Here is a 23,180-nt window from a genome sequence, read left to right on the forward strand (position 1 = left end):
TCAAGGTCTTTGTTCTGTTAGGTTATTATGAGCCATTGTAGTGCAATATTCTAGAAAATATTATTTTAAACTTCAAGTTAGCTTAACTCCAAAATAATTGACTGTACTTGGGCAATAATGTGTATGTCAATCATTATATAAATCATGACAAATTATATATGACATACATTATACAAATTAATTGTGTAAATTATTTATGTAACTCATTATATAATTTATGTATATAAACCATAACGTATACATACATACATTATATACCCAGAAACGAGGTACATACACAGATAGAAAAATCTTAGTATCACAACCAGTAAAGATGGTGGTTTGTTCGTTGAACCCACGGAGAAAAGGCCATATTTTATAAGGCGATATTTTCTGGCGCAAACTGTTGTCGATGAAAGGGAAGTTTTATGTTCAAGTATTTCTACAAACAGTTAAAGCACAAGGAATCTTGAAGTTGTAATCGATATCGCTTCGAGAATCGCGAAGCTCCTCGGTCGATTTATTGAATCTAGGCTTACTTGAAACAACACCGGTGTCCCGGTGTATTCCCCGGAAGAAATTACTTTAGGATTCCAATGGTATCCCATAGGATTTGTCGAATTCTATGAAACTAAAAAAGCTCAGAAACATCCATCTCCTTTCTTTTCGGTTGCGGTGAAAATTCAAGGGAATCCTCGTATAATATTCGAACCCCATTCGTCGTGTATTTATCATATTTATCATCGTTAGATATTTAGCAAGGTCATTTAACAAGGTTGTTTGTTAAAATCGAAATTATTGGTGCATACAAGTTATTTTAAAAATTGATTAAAATTCATAGGTGAAGTTTTTTTTATTTTTATATATGCTCACACAATTACAAATTATTCTGTAATGAAAAATTGTCTTCACAATTTACAATTTACTATAATATACACTTGTTATATAATTTTTATCAATTTCCATATAGATACATTTCACTGTGTGATTTTCTATATTTTATTATAATACAGTAATTAATCAAATCAATTTATCCTAAAGTTTGATGACAGTACATTTTGATGACAGAACTATTAATCACATTTATTGGGACGAGATCACTCTCTATTTCCAATAAATTTCATTAATCGAATACGTCGAATTAACTCGTCATTTGTTTATTCAGTCAGTGAACAACAGGTTATTAAAACTTCTGGATAAAAAATGTTTCTAGAGTACTTCATACTAAACATGATGCATATATCTATTCATACAAAAAATGATATATATCAAGATATATACTATTTATACCAAAAATGATATAGAATATTAATGTATACTATTTATACAAAAAAATGATATACATTATCAATATATACTCATATATACTAATATATCAATATATACATTATCAATATATACTCATATATACTAATATATCAATATATACATTATCAATATATACTATTTATAGAAAAAATGATATACAATATCAGCACATACTATTTATATCAAAAATATGTATATAAGTATACAGTGTTCATACCGAAAATGAAATCCTTCCTTAACTAAAAAGGAAATTAATTAGTCCATTAAAGTGTTCGAACAAAAGAAAATGTCCTCACCAAAAGATTACCGAATTAACCCAGAAACCTTCCGAAAGGGTTGAAATTTGTCGAAAGAAAGGTTCGTAACGCAAAAACGGTTTGCATAGAAATAGCCTGATTCGCAGTAGCGAAGAAGCTTCCGTAGGGGAACTCGGGAAGAAAATTGTCTGACGAAAGGAGAAACGAATCCGCAGATCGTATCGCCTCATCGACGTCCAACGTGACGACGAGCAGCGAGCACGCCGAGGACGACGACGACGCCTACGCCGACGACGTCCACTTAGGTTCACATCCCTGAAACGAGCACTGCCGTTTGTTCTCCGCGATGGAGGAGGAAAAGGAGAAGCAGACGTTCCTGCAAAAGCTGCTGTTCTACACGACCGCGTTCTTCATCCTCCTCAGCACCTTCAGCCTCTTTGCCTTCCTCTTCTTGGTCCCCTTCGTCATCGACCCCGCCTTCACCACCATCTTCATGCAGTTCGACACTCGGCCAGCCGAGTGTGTCACCATCGACGTTGAGTCCAGGAGAGGTGAAAATAATAATCCCTCATCGTCCCAAAGAGACTTCCACAGATTGATGTTAGCTTTCGTTATGTCGTTGCATGACCCTCTAGTCTCTCTTTTCTAAGGACACTCTTTATATGAACCCCCTAGGTAATTGCAGAACGTGGATCGACCGGTTTTAGATGCCTTGTCGGAGTATTTTTTGATGAGGTTTGGATTCGTCAGTAGGTTTTCCTTCTGATTTCTTGTGTCATTTTTGGGAAGGTGAATGGTGTTTCAAAATGATGTCCTTTGAGGTTGATAGGACCTCAGGGTCATTGTTAAGGGGGTTTGAAGTTTGAGAGTCAATTCATCAAACTACCCTTAAATTTCCACATTTACAATTTTTTGTATCTTCAAGTTATATTTAGAAATTTTGGAAGTTCTGAAATTTGAATATTATAGACTTGACAAGTTTGAGAGATCGAAGGTCTAAAGTTCTGCAATCAGAGTCATAAAGTTATCAAATTACCAAATTTCGAAATTTTGAAATTTCGAAACATCAGAATTTGTGATCTTACAAATTTCTGAAATCCCAAGGTCTCGGTTTCCATATTTTTAAACACTCAAATACCTAAGTTTCAAAATTGTGGGTGTTCAACAACTCAGACACTGAAATTCCAAATTTTGAAAGTTCAAAAATTATAATTTCTTTCTAAAAATTTTGAAATATTCAAAGAATTCTCAAAGTTCGAAAATTCTCAAATTTCTAAAGTTTCAAAGTTTCAAACTTCCAAAATAATTTTCTGCATAAAAAATTTAAAAAATATCTGACTTTGAGGTCCTGTTTCTCAAAATTGAATAATTAAATGAAAACAACCCCAAAATAATTGAATGAAATAACTTCCTCACGCATGTTCACAGTTCTCCTTTATCTTTGACATTTCTGTTCACCATTCTTCCAAAATAACTTTCTTCAAAAAACATCTCAAATTTCCACAGCGAAATAATACGTGAAATACATGTGTGATTTGATTTCATATTTTTACCCTGAATGTATATGTCATTGCATCTTTTCCTTTCTTTTTATCTACATATTTTTTCAACTCTTTTGATCCGCAACATCTGTGAAAATACGAGTTGCGTTCCTTTTCTGTATATTGCTCTTCCACTTCTCTACACTTTTTCGACGATTCTCCCGTATGTGTTCGATAATGCGAGTAACACGTGTGCATTTGATGCACATCGAAAATCGAAGGGGTATTAGAGATACGTTGCAACGCGAATGCATTCGTTATTTGTTCGAAAGTATTTTTGAAAGGAATCTTTATAATCCTTGACATTTCACATTTCGCAGACACATTTATCTTCGCGTTTAACGCAGTGCTTTAATAATATTTTCTTTAATCTTTGTAATAATGTAGTCGTTGCATTAATATGCATCGTACGACAGTGTTTGCGTATCTACGTTGAATTTGCATAAAATTCTTGCGTGTTCAATTATGTGTAACACTATTTAAAATTCTATGCATTCGGTACTAATTTCGATCTGTAACTAATTCTGAACAACTATAATAATGAATAACCTATAATAATTAATTCTAGTTATCCATGTGTGATAATTTTCTATGTATGATAAATTTCCATCTGTGATAATTTTCAGATTCTGTAATATTGGTACAATTTTTCCGTAATAAAATTTATACAATAATATAATATATTATTACATAAAATCCACGTCGTGTATTTGAAGTAATACAAAATTGTCGAAGTTTGTGAATCCACGTGAAATTTGCATAAAATCCTCCAGTGTTCAATTAAGTTTAAAATTCCATTCACTGAATACTAATTTTAAACTCTAACTAATTAATGAATTAAAATCTGTAATATTTTAATGAGTCAGTTATGATAATTTAATCATAAAAAATTTGTAATATCGATACAATTTTACAGTAGTATACTACATATAGTACATTGTTATTTAAAGTCCAGCTTGTACTCGATACGATACAAAATTGTGAAAGTCGAGGAATGGTTTCGTTACAGTTCCATCGAAAACAGGATATACGTGGAAGAAATTGCGGGATATATAAATCGATTCGTTCCAATTCACGAAATAGGGTCACAGCCGGAATATACGATTTGCATGAATGATTGAGAAAACTATTTTCAAGCATCGGATAGATATAACGACGACTATTTTGATAGACAGCCGATCGACGACTCGCACGACAAAATTAATATTCCATAACCGGACCGGGATTCGAAGCCAATGACATTTAATTTAATATTCAGCAAACGAGCCGCGATTTCGCGACCGACAGACATTTGCCCTTTGTTAATTATTTAAAAAGGACAGAAACATAAAACTGCACGGTGACACATATCTCGGAAATATCGCGGTGAATTAAATTTATTTGCTCGGATAAATTATTTTCTGGTTGGAAACGTATAAAGAGTTCTTTAAACAAAATTTCAAGCTAGATTGTTTCTTTATTATGGAAACAATTGATATAAAATGATGTTTGATATTCATCAAAATTTTTTTATAATTGTATTTTGAATTGGGAGATATTAGTGTAGGGTTCTCGCTGTTGTGGTTGATGTGAAGGATAAAATTAATTTGGAATATTGAAAAAAATTGTTAATAATTTATTTTTGTAATAGGGCGGATCGTTTTTAGGAAGATCTCTCGGATTCCAAGTTCAAAATCTCAAAAGTTCTAAATTTTCATAGTTCAACAATTTCAAAATTTAAAAGTTAAATATAAATTAACAATTTTCAAAATTTAAGAATTCCTATATTTACTGTTACTTGTATTTCCAAATTCTTAATTTCCAAAATTTCCAAAATTCTAAATTTCCGACAAAAAATTACTAACTCTCAAATTTCCAAATTCCAAAATCCCTAGATTCTAAAACTTCAAAAATTCCAAGATCGCTAAATTCCTAACTTTCAAAATTCAAAAATCCCTAGATTCTAAAATTCAAAAATACAAAAAGCCCTAAATTCTAAAATTGAAAAATTGAAAAATTTCCAAAATCCCTAGATTCTAAAATTACAAAGTGCCTAGATTCTAAAATTTCAAAGTCCTTAGACTCCAAAATTCAAAAATTCCAAAATTCCAAAATCCCTAGATTCTAAAACTTCAAAAATTCAAAAATTAAAAAATCCCTAAATTCCTAACTTTCAAAATTCAAAAATCCCTAGATTCCTAACTTTCATAATTCAAAAATCCCTAGTTTCTAAAATTCAAAAAGCCATAAATTCTAAAATTTAAAAATTCCAAAATTTCCTAAATCCCTAGATTCCAAAATTACAAAGTGCCTAGATTCTAAAATTTCAAAGTTCTTAGATTCCAAAATTCCAAAATCCCTAGATTCCAAAACCCCTCGATTCTAAAATTCCAAAATTAAAAAATCCCTAGAATCAAAAATAAAAAAATTGAAGAATCCTTAGATTCTAACGCTCCTACGTTAAAAAATCCCTAGATTCCGAAATTCCAAAATCTGAAAATCCAAACCTTCAGTCCTGAAAAAATCTAAAAATTCACTAACAATTACACCACCTATCGTCATTACTCAAATCCTAATCAAACAAAAAAATTATGAATGGCAAATTGAAAAAAAGTATGGTTCGATAGAAAGAAAATGATAATGTAGGAAACTATAATAACGTGTACCGTAACGAGCAACAATAGCGTAGCCATACATTTAATATTATTTCGTAGTCGGAAGGAAAAACCGTATCCGGCGTTCAATTTGCATTCGTTCACCTGAATTCCATCGGCGTTTCAACCCGATCCGTTGGCACGCTGTTGATTTTAATGGAAACAAGATTTAAATGACGTGGATAAAATCTCGGTAGATGAACGATAGGGTCGATAGGGCGGCAAAAGCTTTCTACGCAGTGAAATGTTTGAAATTGTGTGACCAGCAGGTGCACAGCCGGAACGTCAATCAATTTTTCGAGTACGCGAAGTGACGTGGTCATAAAATGTTTCTGTCCGCGCGAATTCATCGTTGAAATTATATTTGGACGAAAATTTCATTTCCCAGATTGGCTGCAAATATTGGTCTTCGAACTCGTTGCGGTACACGAGGAGACTGAAAAATGAGGTACAGCTTTTGATGTTCTAAATAATTGCTCGTTATTTATGAATATCGGTATCGATTGCCATTGAAAACGCACTACCTAAATATTTCATCACTGTAATACACGCGATCATCGAACCATGTTAGCGAAAATTTTTATTCAACTTTTGTCGAGGACAAAATTTGCATATCATTTCAGAACACTTTGAAATTTCCTTAATAATTCTTTCGAAATGATTAATGTGCTGTTGATTTCAGATCGAAAGTTAATTGATCACTAGTTAACAATCAACAACTAACGTTTAGTGTTTGTTAATTAAAAATTAAATTGCAGTTTTTGATCGGATGATATTGTTATCAAAACTCGATTTTTGATCGGGTGATTAATAATACTCGTAACGATAACTGAATTAAAAATTAAGATTAAATCTATCGAAATTCGTTCGATAAAAAATTAGAAATTAATTATGACTCAGAATATTTTTAATAAGTAATTAACGTTTACGGAAGGCTATTAAGGAATAATTAAGGCTTAACAAAAAATACGGTTGATTCATGATATAAAAACTTGAATCATGCCGATAGCCGTTTAATCGATGTCTAACGCGACGTGGCGTAATTATGCGAGGTCCGAGATCGCGATAAGAAACGAGTTCGCAAATTGGACGTGTCGTTCGCGTAAACGACTCGGTTATCGATATATCGATGTAATAGTGGCGGTAAAGAGCCACTAGACGAAGACGAGGCTAAGATCGACGCAACTGGTGTCTTTGTATTCACGATATTCGAGCCGGTCTCGAACGATCCGAACTCACCCCTCTGTGATACCCGTTCGCTCTTTCGTCACCCTTGTGCTTACACTTCAGGTCCTCTGTCGAATGCCAGAGGCTGTAGGCTGCAGCCATTCTCAACGTTCGAGTGCTTCGACGTCTACTTCTTGATCCATGTGTGTCTGAGTGCATATGCTCGTCCATGCATGTACACACCTATCTTAATAATTACTGCAGAAATCTGTCGGTATGTTTCTATCAATTATTTTTAACGATTTTTATAGAGAAACGGTAAGGATTCAGGGTTTGATAACAATAATTGAACTGCGAAATGTGAAATGAAATGGGGTATAATGGAAACTGATTGCAGGATGAGTCGAACAATTGGATTGTATTATTTTTTCAATTGTGACACTGAAATTGTTCAGTGGTGGATACTTTGGACAGAGATTGACTTTTGTATTTTAGGATGTTTGCAAAATCCTTGAAATCCAACGTTTAAAAATTTCAATGGGCCAAAGCCTGAAGATTGATTGATTGATTGATTGATTTTATATGGGCCTCGACTGCTATGATCATTGGCCGACCTGAAGATAAATTACAAAGTCCAAACATTGAATATTTTAAAATTATAAAGTTTTGAGGATGTGAAAGTCCATTTCTAAAATTCTAAACTCTCAAAGTTATGAGGATTCAGTGTAAAATTCTTGAAGTTTGGAAATCTCAAAATTTGAAAATTCTACAATTTCGAAATCTCGAAGTTCTGAAATCTAAATGTTCCAGAATTCTACAATCCTGAAATTTTAGGGTTCTAGAATTCCAACATTCCAAAATTCTAAAATTCTGACATCCAGAAATTGTGAAGTCGTAACATTTCAATATTCTAAAATACCGAAATCTCAAAATTCTGAAGTAACATTCAAAAATTCTGAAAGTTCAAAATCTCAAAGTCCCAAAGAACTTAAGTGTTAAAATTCTAAAATTTGAAATACTTGAGGGGTCAAAATTCCAAAGTCCCAAAAATCTAAAATATTAAAATCCCAAAATTTGAAATTCTTAAAGCGTCAAAAATTCCAAAGTTCCAAAAATCTAAAATATTAAAATCCCAAAAATTGAAATTCTCAAAGCGTAAAAAATTCCAAAGTCCCAAAAATCTAAAATATTAAAATCCCAAAACTTGAAATTCTTAAAGCGTCAAAAATTCCAAAGTCCCAAAAATCTAGAATATTAAAATCCCAAAACTTGAAATTCTTAAAGCGTCAAAAATTCCAAAGTCCCAAAAATCTAGAATATTGAAATCCCAAAACTCGAAATTCTCAAGGAATAAAAATTCCAAAGTCCCAAAGATAAAATTCTGAAACTTCAAAACCCTAAATATACAAAAATTCCATTATTCCAAAAATTTTAAATCACCAAACTCCAGAATTCCAAATTCAAAACTGTAAATCCATTTGCTCGACTCATTCTACATATCCAAAGTAGAATAAAAATCTAAATAGAAATATCTAAAGTATATTGAAAATCGTTTCCACATAAAACGAAAGCCCTTCGATTATCTCTTAATTCCACCGCATATTTCACCTACATTACACAGAGAATTAATTGTCGTATTTATAATATAAATTCCTGAATGTTTTCTCAGCGTTGATTGCACGTATCCCGAAAGTAAGTGCACTTAAACAAACTGCAATGTGCAATTATTCTGTCGTGAAAGAATGTGTATAAACGTATATTCTCTCTGAGTATTCTATGTTGATTATTCCTGGTATTTAATATTCTATTTTAATCAGTGTGGTTGCCTCCCCTCTGAACCCCCGATGCACTGTTGTTCTTCTCTGCTATCTAGATTTCTACTATCCGTGTTGTTCAAATTTCTCCACGTTTCATTACAATTTTCCTGTTAGCTATGCAACCTTAGTTGTGCGTATAAATATGCATCGAACCCTTGAATATGCATTTCATTCGTTACTAGAATTCAAGAGAAAGTTGGTGAATTCCGGTTGGACGAAGTGTAACTATTTTAATTATTTTCAAGAACGTTTCTTCTGCACACCCCTTCGAGGTATTCTTGTAACAATGTTGTTGGTGCAACTTATCGCAGACATTTTTGGATGCTGTTGCGATAACTACAAACAGGATGATTAGATGTAGCTGATGTCTCGTAATAGGATTTCGAGAACACGAACTCGGGGGTAAATTTGCGAAGGGAAGAAAATGCAGCAAGTTAGATTATATTGGATGCCATGCGACAGCTGTGTCGATGCTAAGGTTAATTAACAGTTCGAGCTACTCCGCGTTCCTGCAACACCTAGTTTCAGTAATTAAAATTATTGCAATACGTGCCTTCAAACGATTCACTAATCACTTCAGCTCCTTTCGATGACGTTCAAAATTAATATTATTTATCAACACATTAATTTCATTTTTCTATTTCTTCTTTACTTTGCAAAGACCTTTAAGATCTATTTTTATTTTATTGATTATCTATTTCATGATATACTAGTTCATTCGTTACTTTTTAATATAAGATTCATAAGAGACCCAGTTTCAAATTTTGTGTACTCCCTCTACTGTTTGTTTTATTCATCTTATTCATTTACAAGACAAATTGTCTTATTTTTATTTTAAAGCAAAAGTACAATTCTGCTGTTCATGATATTCAAATGTCAAATTTGTAGCCATCATTAAAAATCATTAGTCCAATTGGTATTAAAAAAGATGAGTTGACAAATTTTTGAGATTCAAAAGCGTGAACCAGCACGTCAACTCCATCGAAGCTATTTTTCCTCGAAAGTTACGCGTGAGAAGAAGTCAGAGCAAGGATTTTGTAAGCTGCCTCGGGGACCACGTCGAGAACTTTGCTACAGTTTTCTTGTTCTCGAGAATCTTCAGGAAGTCAGCGTGCATTCTTTCTTCTCCGTCGATGTTGCCCCCTTGTCTCGCGTCCTCTTCCGAAAGATTTATGCGTTCAATTCCGTTGATCGCACCACTTTCTGCGTGTATCTTTTATCTAAGCTCTCTTTGTCTCTCCGTTTGTCTCTCATTCCTCAAGTAACGTGATGCACGTCGAAACACCATTTGTTTCTTACCGGTTGACAAGCAATTCAGGTTGATTGAATTTCTTGGCTTCGTAACGGACGGCTGTTGTCTCGTGACACGCATTTGTTCACGTTAATTGTTTTCTTTTTTTAGAAGGGAGAGTATTATGGTTTAACGGGGTGATGATTCTTTTTAACGGGTGACATTTATTTTGGCGCGGTTTGATTAGATGGCATGAAATTACCTGGAATTCAATTTGACGCGAGTAGACAAGATTCAATTTGATGCGATTTGAGATGCGTTAAAATACGTCGTGATTTGGATCGATATGATTCAATTTAGCACGATTCAATTCGGCAATTTTCAAATTGATGGGATTGTATTTGGTGGAGTTCAATTTTATACGGTTCAACTCTACGCGATTCAATTCCACGTGTTACAATTCGACGCGAATCAATTCCACGTGTTTCAATTCCACGCGTTTCAATTTAACGCGTTTCAATTCCACGCGTTCCAATTCGACGCGATTCAATTACACGGGTTTCAATTACACGGGTTTCAATTCGTCGCGTTTCAATTTGAAACGATTCAATTCCATGTGTTTCAATTCGACGCGTTTCAATTTGAAACGATTCAATTCCACGGGTTTAAATTCGGCGCGTTTTAATTCAACGCGATTCAATTCCACGTGTTTCAATTCGATGTGTTTCAGTTCGACGCGATTCAATTCTACCTGCTTCAATTCGTCGCGATTTAATTCAACGTATTTCAATTCGATATGATTCAATTCCATGTGATTCAATTCAGTGTAATTCAATTCCTCGCGATTCAATTCAATGCAATTCAATTCAGCGCAATTCGATTCAGCGTAATTCAATTCCATGTCTTTCAAATCGGTGCAATTTAATTCGACATTATTCAATTAAATGGAATTCAGTTCGATGTGGTTCAATTCCTCGATATTCAATTCGACACGACTCAATTCAGCATGATTCAATTACCGCAACTAAATACCTTAATTATAGATGTACATAGGTAAATACTTTCCCTTCTATTATTAAGAACGACAGCATAATACAATATTTCACGCTTGTACTCACGTTAACCACTATTTAAAGAATAATACGTAACATGTTCGCTACTAGTATCATATACACACATACAACATATGAAACAATATACTCTGCTCTCACATGGTAAATTGTCTCATATGTTTTAAAATAGTCTCAAATAGTTTCTGAATATTCTAAAAAAGTCTCTATTACATGATCTCAAAACATATCGATTAAATAGCTCACAGAAAGTGATTCACAATGACAAAATCTTAAATACCGGTAGCAAACGTGTTAATCGCGAATGTATCAAATTCTACACTATCTGTAAACTGTTCACTAAAAATGCCACGAAAAAAGTACCAATGCAAACAAAAATGTTCGACGTGCAAATCTGTGTATCATGAATGGTTGTATCGATATCTTCTCTCGTGTTCCCTTGAACGATTTCGGTGGTTGACAAATCTTCGAACGATCCGTTGAGTTCAGGTACGAGCAACTGCTCATGGACGTCCTGTAGAGAAGGTTGCACCAAGGAGCTGTACGATTGCACGCAAATACGCGTGAATTACAAGCTGCCGACAAACACGTCCGAGGATAGCGATGAACAAGGCGAGGGAGGCGGGGCGGTAGGAGGTGTCGAGGATGACGAAGACAGCACGACGATGGGAAAACCGCGTTACGAGCGTTCCCTCAGGGAGTATGACTACGTGGAGGACCTCGACGAGGACTTCGCCGAGGACGACGAAGCAGGACTGCCGAAACCCTTTCCTACAGGTACAGGACAACGTCCTGTGGTGTCGTGTCTACGTTTACTTTTGTCCGAGTGATGGTAAAAGCACGAGCATAATCCGAATAACGCCCGAAAAGTTACTGCATGAAATGGGGGAGATGTTTTCCTTTTTTATGGGAACGGTGTTTAGATACGAGCGTTTTCTGTTAACTGAGTAAACGTTCAAGATAAGAGAAGTTCTTACGGAAAGCTCTCGTGACTTCCCCTTTGATGTAACGTTCACTTCCGTATTCTTCTCGACACTGAATCCCTCGCCGGAAGAGAAACATTTTTACAACTTTCGCTTGCTAAAAGACTGCCGTTTTCTTACATTCCCTTGATATCTAACTTCTGAGTCCTTTGAATCATTTTTACGTAAAATTTCAAAATCTCAGAGAACGTAAGCTGAATTAAAGTTTAGAAGCAGTGCTTTCTCTTCTCGCGAAATGTCCGATACAAAGCCCCGGGTGAAACTAACGAACGAAACTACAGTATCCTCACGAACCGTTGTACGCACTTCAGGCCATCTTAATTTGACCCAGTTCCCAAATGTCAAAAAGCAAACTGTACTCCTAGAAACTGCATGACCAAACGATGGTCAAGTACTCGCGACAATTACGAGGACCGCTATAACGATGACACGTGTCCACCATAACGAAACACGGGAATCCATTGTCGCGTGTACTGACATATAATAGAAGTTCACTGAGCAAAAGTCTACTTATTCTCTTATGGAAATGTCTGTTGACGGACGTGGAAAGCGACTGTGTGATAACGAGGCGAAGTTCGCAGGGCTCATGGGCAACGACTCCGAGTGGTACTTCACCGGGGCCAAGCTGTTCCCCAACGTAAAAGGCTGTGGATACCCTCCAATGCTGAATTGCAGTATTTTCTACCGGCAGTACGCCAACATAGGGCAGAACTTTAGCTGTTACTACTCGAAAGTGGACCCCGGGATAGTCATCAGCGACCTCGACATGTGGCAGGTCTCTGCGATCCTCTATATATTCTCGTCCAGGATTATGACTCGGAAGAAAGCTTTTTGGACGTAACTACTTGATGGGAATTTTGTTATACGTGATACGTGGCATATGGGAATTTGTACATTTGGGAGCAATGTAGGCTTCTGTTAGTTGGGAATTAGGTTTACTTAGGCTATTAAGTTTATTCTAGATTCTAGGTTACTTTTAAGTTCTAAGATTTAACTTTCAGATCTAAATTTTAGGTTACCTAAGTCCCAAGTCTTTTCTAGTTTAATCTAGTCCCAAGTCATCTCTAAGAAATTGAACCAAGTTATCTCTAAGTTCTGAGTTATCGTAGGTCCTAAGTTATCTCTAGGTCCCAGATTATACACAAGTACTTGGTTATCTTTAGGTCCTAGATTATCTACAAGTACTTGGTTATCTCTAGGTCCTAGATTATCCACAAGTACTCCCAACGAAGTCATTTCCAAATCATAGAATTCATCTCCAAGTGCTAGGTCTCAGATTGTCCCCAGGTTAGCTTTAGGTTTTAAATCTTCTTTAGGTCCCAAGGATTCCCTAAGTCTTAGGTTCCTAGGTCTTAGGTTCCTTATGGCATTTCGACTGTACCTAGCACTCCACTCTTCCCATAGGTCCACAAATGCCTACTAGAACCTAAGCCTTGTCTAGGTCCAAAACTTAGTTTTCTGGGTCCTCAGTTCACCTTAAGTTCTGAACGCTTAAGTCCCTAGGTCCTCCTTCAGTTCGACTTAGGTCTTCAAGCTCTCTCTAGGTCCCAAACTTCCACTAAACCCTAGGTCCTATATTGTTTCAATTATTCCTAAATTCTGGGACCCAGGTAGACTCCAACCCTCCCTAGATTGTAGTTTACCTCAAATTCTAACTTAGACTTCCTAAATTCTAAGTTTCCTGTAGATTCTCGAATTCTTCAAGCTGTTAAATTTTTGTGTACTTATCAATTTCTCTTCAAATTTCGTTTGCGTTCTCATGAATCAAACGCTGAAGTACCAAATAACTCAACCTAATGAAACTTTGTAATAAGCAAAAGTCTACGTTGCATCCAAATGTACAATTACGAATCCCTTTAATATAACCTTGATTGGTGTTGCCCATACTAAAACATACTATAAATTATACCTGTAATCAAAATTGAGACTCAAGATTTTGAACCGAGATTTAACCCCAGTTTCTTCCAGAAATGGTTCTTCCAAGACATAAGTTTCTCGTCCGTATTTCTAGTTTGCATTTGGTGTCGTTGCGTAAAGTGCTTGAACCGAAACGTTGCACTAGCGTATGCAGCAACTCCAGTATAATTTAGTTTTATTTCGCGTTCCACGTTTACCTTATATTACACTCCGAAAGTACCAGGGTATCCTCTCTTTCTCTTCCCGTCTTTTTCACTTGGCGAAATGAAACTGGAGCAAACGTCGTTATCTCCTGCTACTTTTTTTCTTCCGTATTGCTTGATTCGGCGAGAAACTTTTTCCTTTCAAAGCCTTTACTGTACGGTTCTTACGTGAATCTCGATCTTACTTAGATATTTAGAAAGATATTTTGGTATTGTTTAAATTACGTCGAGAAGAATATACAGTTTGAGAACTGAAAGTACATGATAAAGTACTTTCTAATAAATAACTTTCTAGTATTGAATAAAAGTACTGAAAAATGCATGAAGAGGATTCTGGATGCAAGATGACATTTAATTGATGCAGTGAATATGGGTGAATCCTTGATAACATCATTATGATCCTGCCTTAAATATAGAGAACATTTGTTGACTTTGCTGAAATACATTTAATTGTAATTAAACTGTGAAGTACATCCTATACATCATATACATCATATGCATCACATACATTCTATACATCATATACACTTATACATTGCATACATTTATGACATATCACATTTATCCCTTCATATTATATCAAGGTCTACAAAGAAATAGAGTCACATAAATTACGTATGTTATTGTGAATCACATAGATTACATATAATGTAAAGATTATAAATCACACAGATTAATGCATCGGTTACACGTAATTTGTGTATCGCGTAAACTGCATGTAATCTATAAACTAGATCACATCGATCACATGTAATACCCCGAGGAACGCATTATACGCCGTGATTCACTTAATCAGATTATTAGGTGTATCAAAAATGCATTTGTAATCGAAAAGTGTTGACATCCGAATGAATTCATCGCGAATGGAGACTCAGCACAATGGTTGCAGTGTTGGAACGAGGCAAAGCAGAAAACAAACGGAGAAATCGGCTTTACGAGTTGAATTGGCATTAGGGCAATCGACGGTGGATAAGAATCAGGGATCTCGTCGCACTGACGTGTCCTTTGCTTTCGAGTAGTAACCCGGTTACCGCGTTCTAGACATCGCCGATTTACGCCTGGTGCTTGCACGTACAAGTCACGCGAAAAGTGGCCTGTAGTGGTGCTCGACTTTTGTGCGAGTTTACCGTCGACAGGAACGTCGCTCCCGTGAATCGATACTGCAGGTGTATATTGAGGGCATAGTGCATTATGCAGCCAACTGAGCGTCTTACCCTGCCGTTAAATGGTTAAGTACGTAACAGTTGCTCATTATTAACGGAGATACGTATCTGCTTTAATTGGGACACAAAGACTTGCCAGTTGCGAACTCCAGTAATTGATGGTGATTGCGTTCGCCCGTTTCCAGACGCCGGGAAAGAACGAACAATGACAAAGGACCGTTGCGAACTTCGAGTTACAGGAAGTTGTTATCGGAAATGCTGCACGAAATCGGACGGCGAACGAAAAACTATTGACAAATCGCGATTGTGCGGTTGAAATTAAGAGAGATTTTTCTGATAGAACGAAATGGTAGTTCATTATTTCGGAGTCTTTCCCTCTTCTGGTTATTCATTGTTCCCGAACAAAGAATGTACTCCCTGATTTTTATCGGGTTGATAATTTTAAATTGCCTTTAATATTTTTATTTATTGGATTTAATCGAATTTATTCTTTTTTTATTTACAAGTTCAATTTTATAGATTTCTGAATATTTGAATGTTCAAATTTTTAGATTTTTAGTTTATAGGTTTGCGAATATTTTCGAAAGATTCAATTTCTAAATTTTTGGGTTTACAAATTCTTATGTCTTCAAATTGGTAAATATTCTAATTCCTAAATTCTCAAATTTCTAAGTTTCCAAATTCCTGGATTTGTAAATTCTTAGACCCACAAATACCTAGATTCTCACATTCCTAGATCCCCAAATTCCTATATAGGGAAATTACTAGATTTTCGAATTCTTATTTCTCCAAATTCCTAGATTCCCAAATTTCTAAATTTCCAAATTCCTAAATCCCCAGATTTCTACATTTCCAAATTCCTAAATTTCCAAATACCTATATTCTCAAATTCCCAAATTCCCAAATTCCCAAATTCCCAAATTTCCAAATTCCCAAATTTCCAAATTCCCAAATTCCCAAATTCCCAAATTCCCAAATTCCTAAATTCCCAAATTTCCAAATTCCCAAATTCCTAAATTCCCAAATTCCCAAATTCCCAAATTTCCAAATTTCCAAGTTCCCAAATTCCCAAATTCCTAAATTCCCAAATTCCCAAATTCCCAAATTCCCAAATTCCCAAATTTCCAAATTTCCAAGTTCCCAAATTCCCAAATTCCCAAATTCCCAAATTCCCAAATTCCCAAATTCCCAAATTCCTAAATTCCCAAATATCCAAATTCCCAAATTCCCAAATTTCCAAATTTCGAAATTCCCAAATTCCCAAATTCCCAAATTCCCAAATTCCCAAATTCCCAAATTCCAAGATTTCCAGAACAACAAATTCCCCAAATATTTCACCAAAAATTCCATAAAAACACCTAAGTCTCAACTCTCAAACTTCACACCCCCAAATTCCTATTTTTTTAAATTTCCCAAACTTCCATTTCTTCAATCTCTCCCAAAAATCCCCAAAATTCGCAAATTATTAAATTCCTACATAGAAGAAAATTAATTACAATGCACATATTCCGCGTAGTATAACGTAACGAAAGCAGAGTTAATCGCGCGAATTGCCCCGTTAATGGAAAGTATTAAATCGAGCAATTCGCAAAGGAACAGACGCAGTAAATGGAAAGCGCGATCCAACTGCATCCCGGCGTGGAAAACGATCTTCCGGTGTCGTGGTCGCAAGGCACACTGGAATTCCGTTACGTTTACGGAAACGTAGCTGCCTGCACGGTGACGAACAATACGTTTCAAGCTCTCTGAATGGCGTCCCGATGACAAAGAAAGGGAACCATCGCACTCGATGGAACTCAAGCGGCGTTGTCCGGAAGAAAAGAAAATTTTCCAACGCTGAATTGAATCCGTGCTGCGATTATGAAGCGACAATAATATCGTCGTGCGCGTAACAATTTCTGAAATTAATGTTGATTGCTGTACACGCATGATGTACGGTATTCATGCAATCGAATGTGGAAGTAAGATCGAGATTTTCGACGTTATTTAGTATTTTTTATTTTTCTTATTGCTGAAGGTTGTGCTGTGTTTAATTCTTAGTTCTCGAAAGGTGACATAATTCAGTTTAGTATAAGAATTTTAGATAAATATTTTTTAACCAAGTTTATAGAGTTGTACATGTGTAGAAACATAGTGGAGACAGCAGTGACAAGCAATAATGCAGAAATAGTAATCTCAAAAGATTTCACTAAATTTTTTAACTAAAAGTTTGAACTGCAAAAATATCTTCGAGTGCTAAGAGTTGAAGATTCATTTATTATGTGTTGGATAAACAATGTCTTCTATGTTGATTTCTAAGTAAAAATAGAATTTCTACTTAGAAGACTTTTACTTAGAAATCAACAGATATGGTGCTCTTCATCACTTGGTGCATTCAGTTGCAAGTTTTATAAAAAAAGTATCCAATCAAAAATAGAGAACCTTCCTCCAGTCACATCCTTACAATTTGAACAATTTCTATAGAGAAATATCGTTATTTATAATGTAAAGAATTCATTTATCAATAGAAAATTATTTCTAACTTATCCCGTAATGTAAAGGATGAAAGTTCTGCATATCGAGAAGCAACCCCTAATTTATCATTTCCCCGCAGAACGTTCTATCTGATCAAATCTGTAAGCAGCCCGATCATAAATCTCCGTTGCCAAAGATTCCGCAGATAAACGTTTCCGCTCTCCATACATAACAGCATGAAAAGAGAAAATCCTGTCCCGCGAAATTGAAGCATTCAACATCGGTGACATTCCGTACGACGTGTTCCCCCAGGTGTACATGAATCTGGTGTACGCGATGGCGATTCCGATACCGTCTTTCATAATCTCGGTGATATACCTCACCATCGCCTACTTCAAGATTTACAACGAAGACGAGGAGGTCCTCGTAGGCTCGTCGCCCACGCCGGAGGGCGAAGACGGTGGAGAGGGCGAAAGAAGTAACGCGACACCGGTGCCATTGACGAGTGGCGCCCTTACACCCGGTAGCGATGCTTTCAGGGAAAACATAGAGAGCTTTGGACATCACATGAAAGTCGCCATGGCCGATGACAACAGCAGGGAAAGTCTGGATGCGATACCGAACTCGTACTCCAATCAGGGGTAAGCTTTACTTTTTCAACCCCTTACAGGATCTCTGAAAATAGCTCGCATTTATAACATTTTTATCTTCGTACATTTTATGCTAGAATTATTTATGATTATGATAGTATTATTTATGATGGAATTTACAACCCTAGTGGTTGTTGTAAATGAGTTGGAGAGGAATCTACAAATTTTAGAATAATTTTTATTTGGTGTTTTGTGGACTGTTTGAGGGTCATTTCTACGTCTTTTTTATTCACGAAAATGGAATGGAAGGGTTCAGAATGAGAGGATGGGTTAATACAGTACACAGATTCTGTGATATTTTTATTTTGGGCAGAGTTATGACGTTCAGAAATATTTCCACCTCTTTCATTTCTTATATTACCTATATATGTATACTCTTATACTCTTATACATATGTATTATTTCTAACATATGAATAATAACACATATGTATTATTTCTTATATATGAATAATTACACACATGTATTATTTCTTATATATGAATAATAACACATATGTATTATTTCTAACATATGAATAATAACACATATGTATTATTTCTAACATATGAATAATAACACATATGTATTATTTCTAACATATGAATAATAACACATATGTATTATTTCTTATATATGAATAATTACACATATGTATTATTTCTAACATATGAATAATAACACATATGTATTATTTCTATGAATAATAACACATATGTATTATTTCTTATATATGAATAATTATACACATGTATTATTTCCAACATATGAATAATAACACATATGTATTATTTCTTATATACACCTCTTACATTTTCTTTTGTTTTTCTCATATATTTCTCCCATAAAGATTTAAAAATGTTGAGTGAAATGTCAGAAAAATCCAAATCCTCTGACATTCTAAACATATTATTAGTTCTTAATATCATATTTAATGTAACAGTTTTTAATATCATATTGAATGTGACGTTCAGTGATGTCCCTAATAATCTCTGAACATGTATATAAAACTTGACAGATAATTATTAAAGCATGCACTTAATATTTTCTATCGCTCATCCCACACATAAGATCTCTAAGATAACAGATTACTTTTGGAAACTTCGTTCAGTAAAAATGGAACACAGAGAGGGAAAATTCTGCGGATAAAGTAGTCTGGCAATTCTGAAATTGGGGTTCGGATCCTATTTCAGCAATCCTATCGACCAATTTCTATTTTTACCCGTCGATTTATATACTCGTAATAAATGGCTTTATATCGTCATATCTTTCCCTCGCACAAATGTTTCTAAGTTTACTCGAGGATCATGCGAAACTTTCGAAAATATTTTACGCGGCGGTGTTAAAGGAAAACTTATAACAGAGACAAATTTATAAACCTTTTACTGTGATCATTTCTAATGTTGTAAGATGGAACATAAATGGCTTTCGTAGCATTGGAAGGGTGTCAAGGAATCGCGTATTATCTTGTTAACTTTAGGCGATGCGACACGTTGACATGTCTTTTTATTAGCTGCAATAGAAACCGTTCTGAATATTCATTGGTAGGTTTTGTCAGGGGTTTGAGTTTGGAAGTTTGAATTTGGAGATTTGGGAGATTGGGAGTTTGGGAATTTGAGGACGTGGGATTATGGGATTTAGGAGGTTGGGAACTTTTGAATTTGGGGATTTGAGAATTTTAAGGTCAAGAATTTAGGGGTTGAAAATTGGGGGTTCGGGAATTGGGGATTTGAGAATTGGAGGTTTGGGAATTGAGAGATTTGGGAAATTGGGGATTTGAAAATTGAGGGTAAAGGAATTGGGGAATTTGGAAAATGGGGGATTTGAGAATTGGGGGTAAAGGAATTGTGAGCCTGGAAATTGGAGAACTTGGAATTTAAGGAATTTGAGAATTGTGAAATTTGAGAGATGGGCAATTTAAAAATTGGGGATTTGGGAATTTGGAATTTTAGAGATTGGAGGATTTGGGAATTTGAAGACTTCAGAATTGGAAAATCCGAAAATTGGAAGTTTTAGAATTTTGGATTTGAGGATTACTGAAGTTAGGAAATTGGGAAATTGAGAATTCGAATTAGAGAATTTGCTCATTGAGACTTTTAGAACTAGAGGATCTGAGAATTGGAAAATGCAAAAATAAAGTTTTCGAACATTACAAAATTTGGGAACTTCTTCGATCACGTGAAAATATATAAATTTCATTATTAAATAGTTAAGTATAAAAACTTAGAAATTTAATGAATTACAAATTTACAACCCCACAACTTCCGAAATCCAAAAACGTCTTGCACTCTCGAGACCAGTATCTGACGTTGCACAAATCATAAAATGGCAAACCAATATAAAAACTTAAAAGAAGTAACGTCTTCTACTTTTTCAGCTGCGAATGTAACCGCTGACGTCTGAATTTCTTATGAAGTCGTAAATCTTCGTAACACTTTATACTTCCAGATTCCCATTGTGGCAGCTAAAACGTTGCCTCAGGGATTGTGCGAAAGAGTTTGAGGAATTTATCGCAGTCCAACGCGAAGTGCATTTTGCTCATTAGATATCGAAGACCAGGTGCTTCCCTTGTTACAACTAATAACGTTACACCGCGGCTAATGGCAAGCTTGGGGCTCAGTCGAGCGAAAATAAGCGTACTTAATGGGACACTTGGATGGCTTTGAGTGGTTCTCCTTGGCATTTAGAAAACCGCGTTACTTCGCCGCGGGGCTTCCGGTCAATCTGCCAACAGAAAGACGCGAGGTTTAAAGGAATCGTTAATTCTGGTCATGTAATCGCTTTAACGACGATATTGCATTGCGCGCAGGCGATTTTCCGCACGATTTACTTGTTCCTGGGAATCACCAAGATTTTCTACGACGGGACGATTTATAAGATTTTCGGGAAACAGATATTTTGATTAATGACTTTTGTAAAGTTTGAAAGTTCTTTCGATGCTTTCCTTGTTACGATTTTATGATTAATTGCAATGAATTGAAGACTGTTTCTAGTAACGAATTGTAGTTGGTTTTCAGTAAGAAGATGATTTATAGTTTATTGTAAATTAAATGGGAAAAGAACGGGAAGTTTCAGTGAAGTAAGCAATAATGAATAGAATGTGTAAATAAGGAGATAGGTTGTAGACGGATTGACGACGGGTAATTGGTCAGACGAGTAGAAAAGGAACAGCACGAAGACAATCAATTGAAGAGGAAGGAAAGGGGGAATGCTTAAGTAAAATCGATAGTGAAATAAAGGTAGAGAATTCGGAATAGATTACTGTGTAGGTGGTCAGATAAGTGACATTGCAGCTGTGAATGATCAGACAAGTAGAATAAGAATAGTGTAAAGTCAGATAAATAAAATAGAGAGGGAAACATTCGATAAAGTAAATAAAATGAAAGGTAAAAATTCGAAACACACTACCAAAATGGTCAGACAAGTGATATAAGTGTTGTAGATGGTCAGACAAGTGAAAGAGGTACCCCAAGTGGTCAGACAAGTAGAATATACCAAAACAAATGATTCAGTAAATTAAGTAGCGAAATAAAACTAGAAATTGTAAAGTAGAAATAGATTAAGATATATGTGGTCAGACAAGTGATATGGGAACCGCAGGTGGTCAGACAAGTGATATAGTTACCCCAGGTGGTCAGACAAGTAGAATATACCAAAACAAATGATTCGGTAAATTAAGTAACGAAATAAAACTAAAAATTGTAGAGTAGAAATAGATTAAGATGTATGTGGTTAGACAAGTGATATGGGAACCGCAGGTGGTCAGACAAGTGATATAGGAACCCCAGGTGGTCAGACAAGTAGAATATACCAAAACAAAAGATTCAGTAAATTAAGTAACGAAATAAAACTAGAAATTGTAGAATAGAAATAGATTAAGATATATGTAGTCAGACAAATTACATAAGAACCCCAGGTGGTCACACAAGTGATATAGTTACCCCAGGTGGTCAGACAAGTCGAATATACCAAAACAAATGATTCAGTAAATTAAGTAACGAAATAAAACTAGAAATTGTAAAGTAGAAATAGATTAGGATATATGTAGTCAGACAAGTGATATAGGAACCCCAGGTGGTCAGACAAGTGATATAGTTACCCCAGGTGGTCAGACAAGTAGAATATACCAAAACAAATGATTCGGTAAATTAAGTAACGAAATAAAACTAAAAATTGTAGAGTAGAAATAGATTAAGATGTATGTGGTCAGACAAGTGATATGGGAACCGCAGGTGGTCAGACAAGTGATATAGGAACCCCAGGTGGTCAGACAAGTAGAATATACCAAAACAAAAGATTCAGTAAATTAAGTAACGAAATAAAACTAGAAATTGTAGAATAGAAATAGATTAAGATATATGTAGTCAGACAAATTACATAAGAACCCCAGGTGGTCACACAAGTGATATAGTTACCCCAGGTGGTCAGACAAGTCGAATATACCAAAACAAATGATTCAGTAAATTAAGTAACGAAATAAAACTAGAAATTGTAGAATAGAAATAGATTAAGATATATGTAGTCAGACAAGTGATATAGGCACCCCAGGTGGTCAGACAAGTGATATAGTTACCCCAGGTGGTCAGACAAGTAGAATATACCAAAACAAATGATTCAGTAAATTAAATAACGAAATAAAACTAGAAATTGTAAAGTAGAAATAGATTAAGATATATGTGATCAGACAAGTGATATAGGCACCCCAGGTGGTCAGACAAGTGATATAGTTACCCCAGGTGGTCAGACAAGTAGAATATACCAAAACAAATGATTCAGTAAATTAAGTAACGAAATAAAACTAGAAATTGTAGAATAGAAATAGATTAAG

At 35.1% G+C, this 23,180-nt stretch overlaps 1 protein-coding gene across 2 annotated transcripts in view; it reads left to right on the forward strand.

Moving 5' to 3' along the window:
• The window catches only part of LOC100877896 (cilia- and flagella-associated protein 298), a 119,627-nt gene that overhangs the window by 78,865 nt on the left and 17,582 nt on the right, over positions 1-23,180 (forward strand). Inside the window, exons 2-5 of one of the 2 annotated variants that reach the window (XM_076535700.1) lie at positions 1,760-2,095; positions 11,493-11,780; positions 12,568-12,761; positions 18,036-18,364. The exons of the other annotated variant lie outside the window; for it this stretch is intronic. Of the exons in view, the coding sequence (XP_076391815.1) occupies positions 1,891-2,095; positions 11,493-11,780; positions 12,568-12,761; positions 18,036-18,364 (1,016 nt within the window). The 5' untranslated portion in view covers positions 1,760-1,890. The remainder of the gene's footprint in view (positions 1-1,759; positions 2,096-11,492; positions 11,781-12,567; positions 12,762-18,035; positions 18,365-23,180) is intronic. 2 annotated transcript variants of the gene reach the window in all.

Source organism: Megachile rotundata, chromosome 9 (assembly GCF_050947335.1).
Source record: "Megachile rotundata isolate GNS110a chromosome 9, iyMegRotu1, whole genome shotgun sequence".
Lineage (NCBI taxonomy): Eukaryota > Metazoa > Arthropoda > Insecta > Hymenoptera > Megachilidae > Megachile > Megachile rotundata.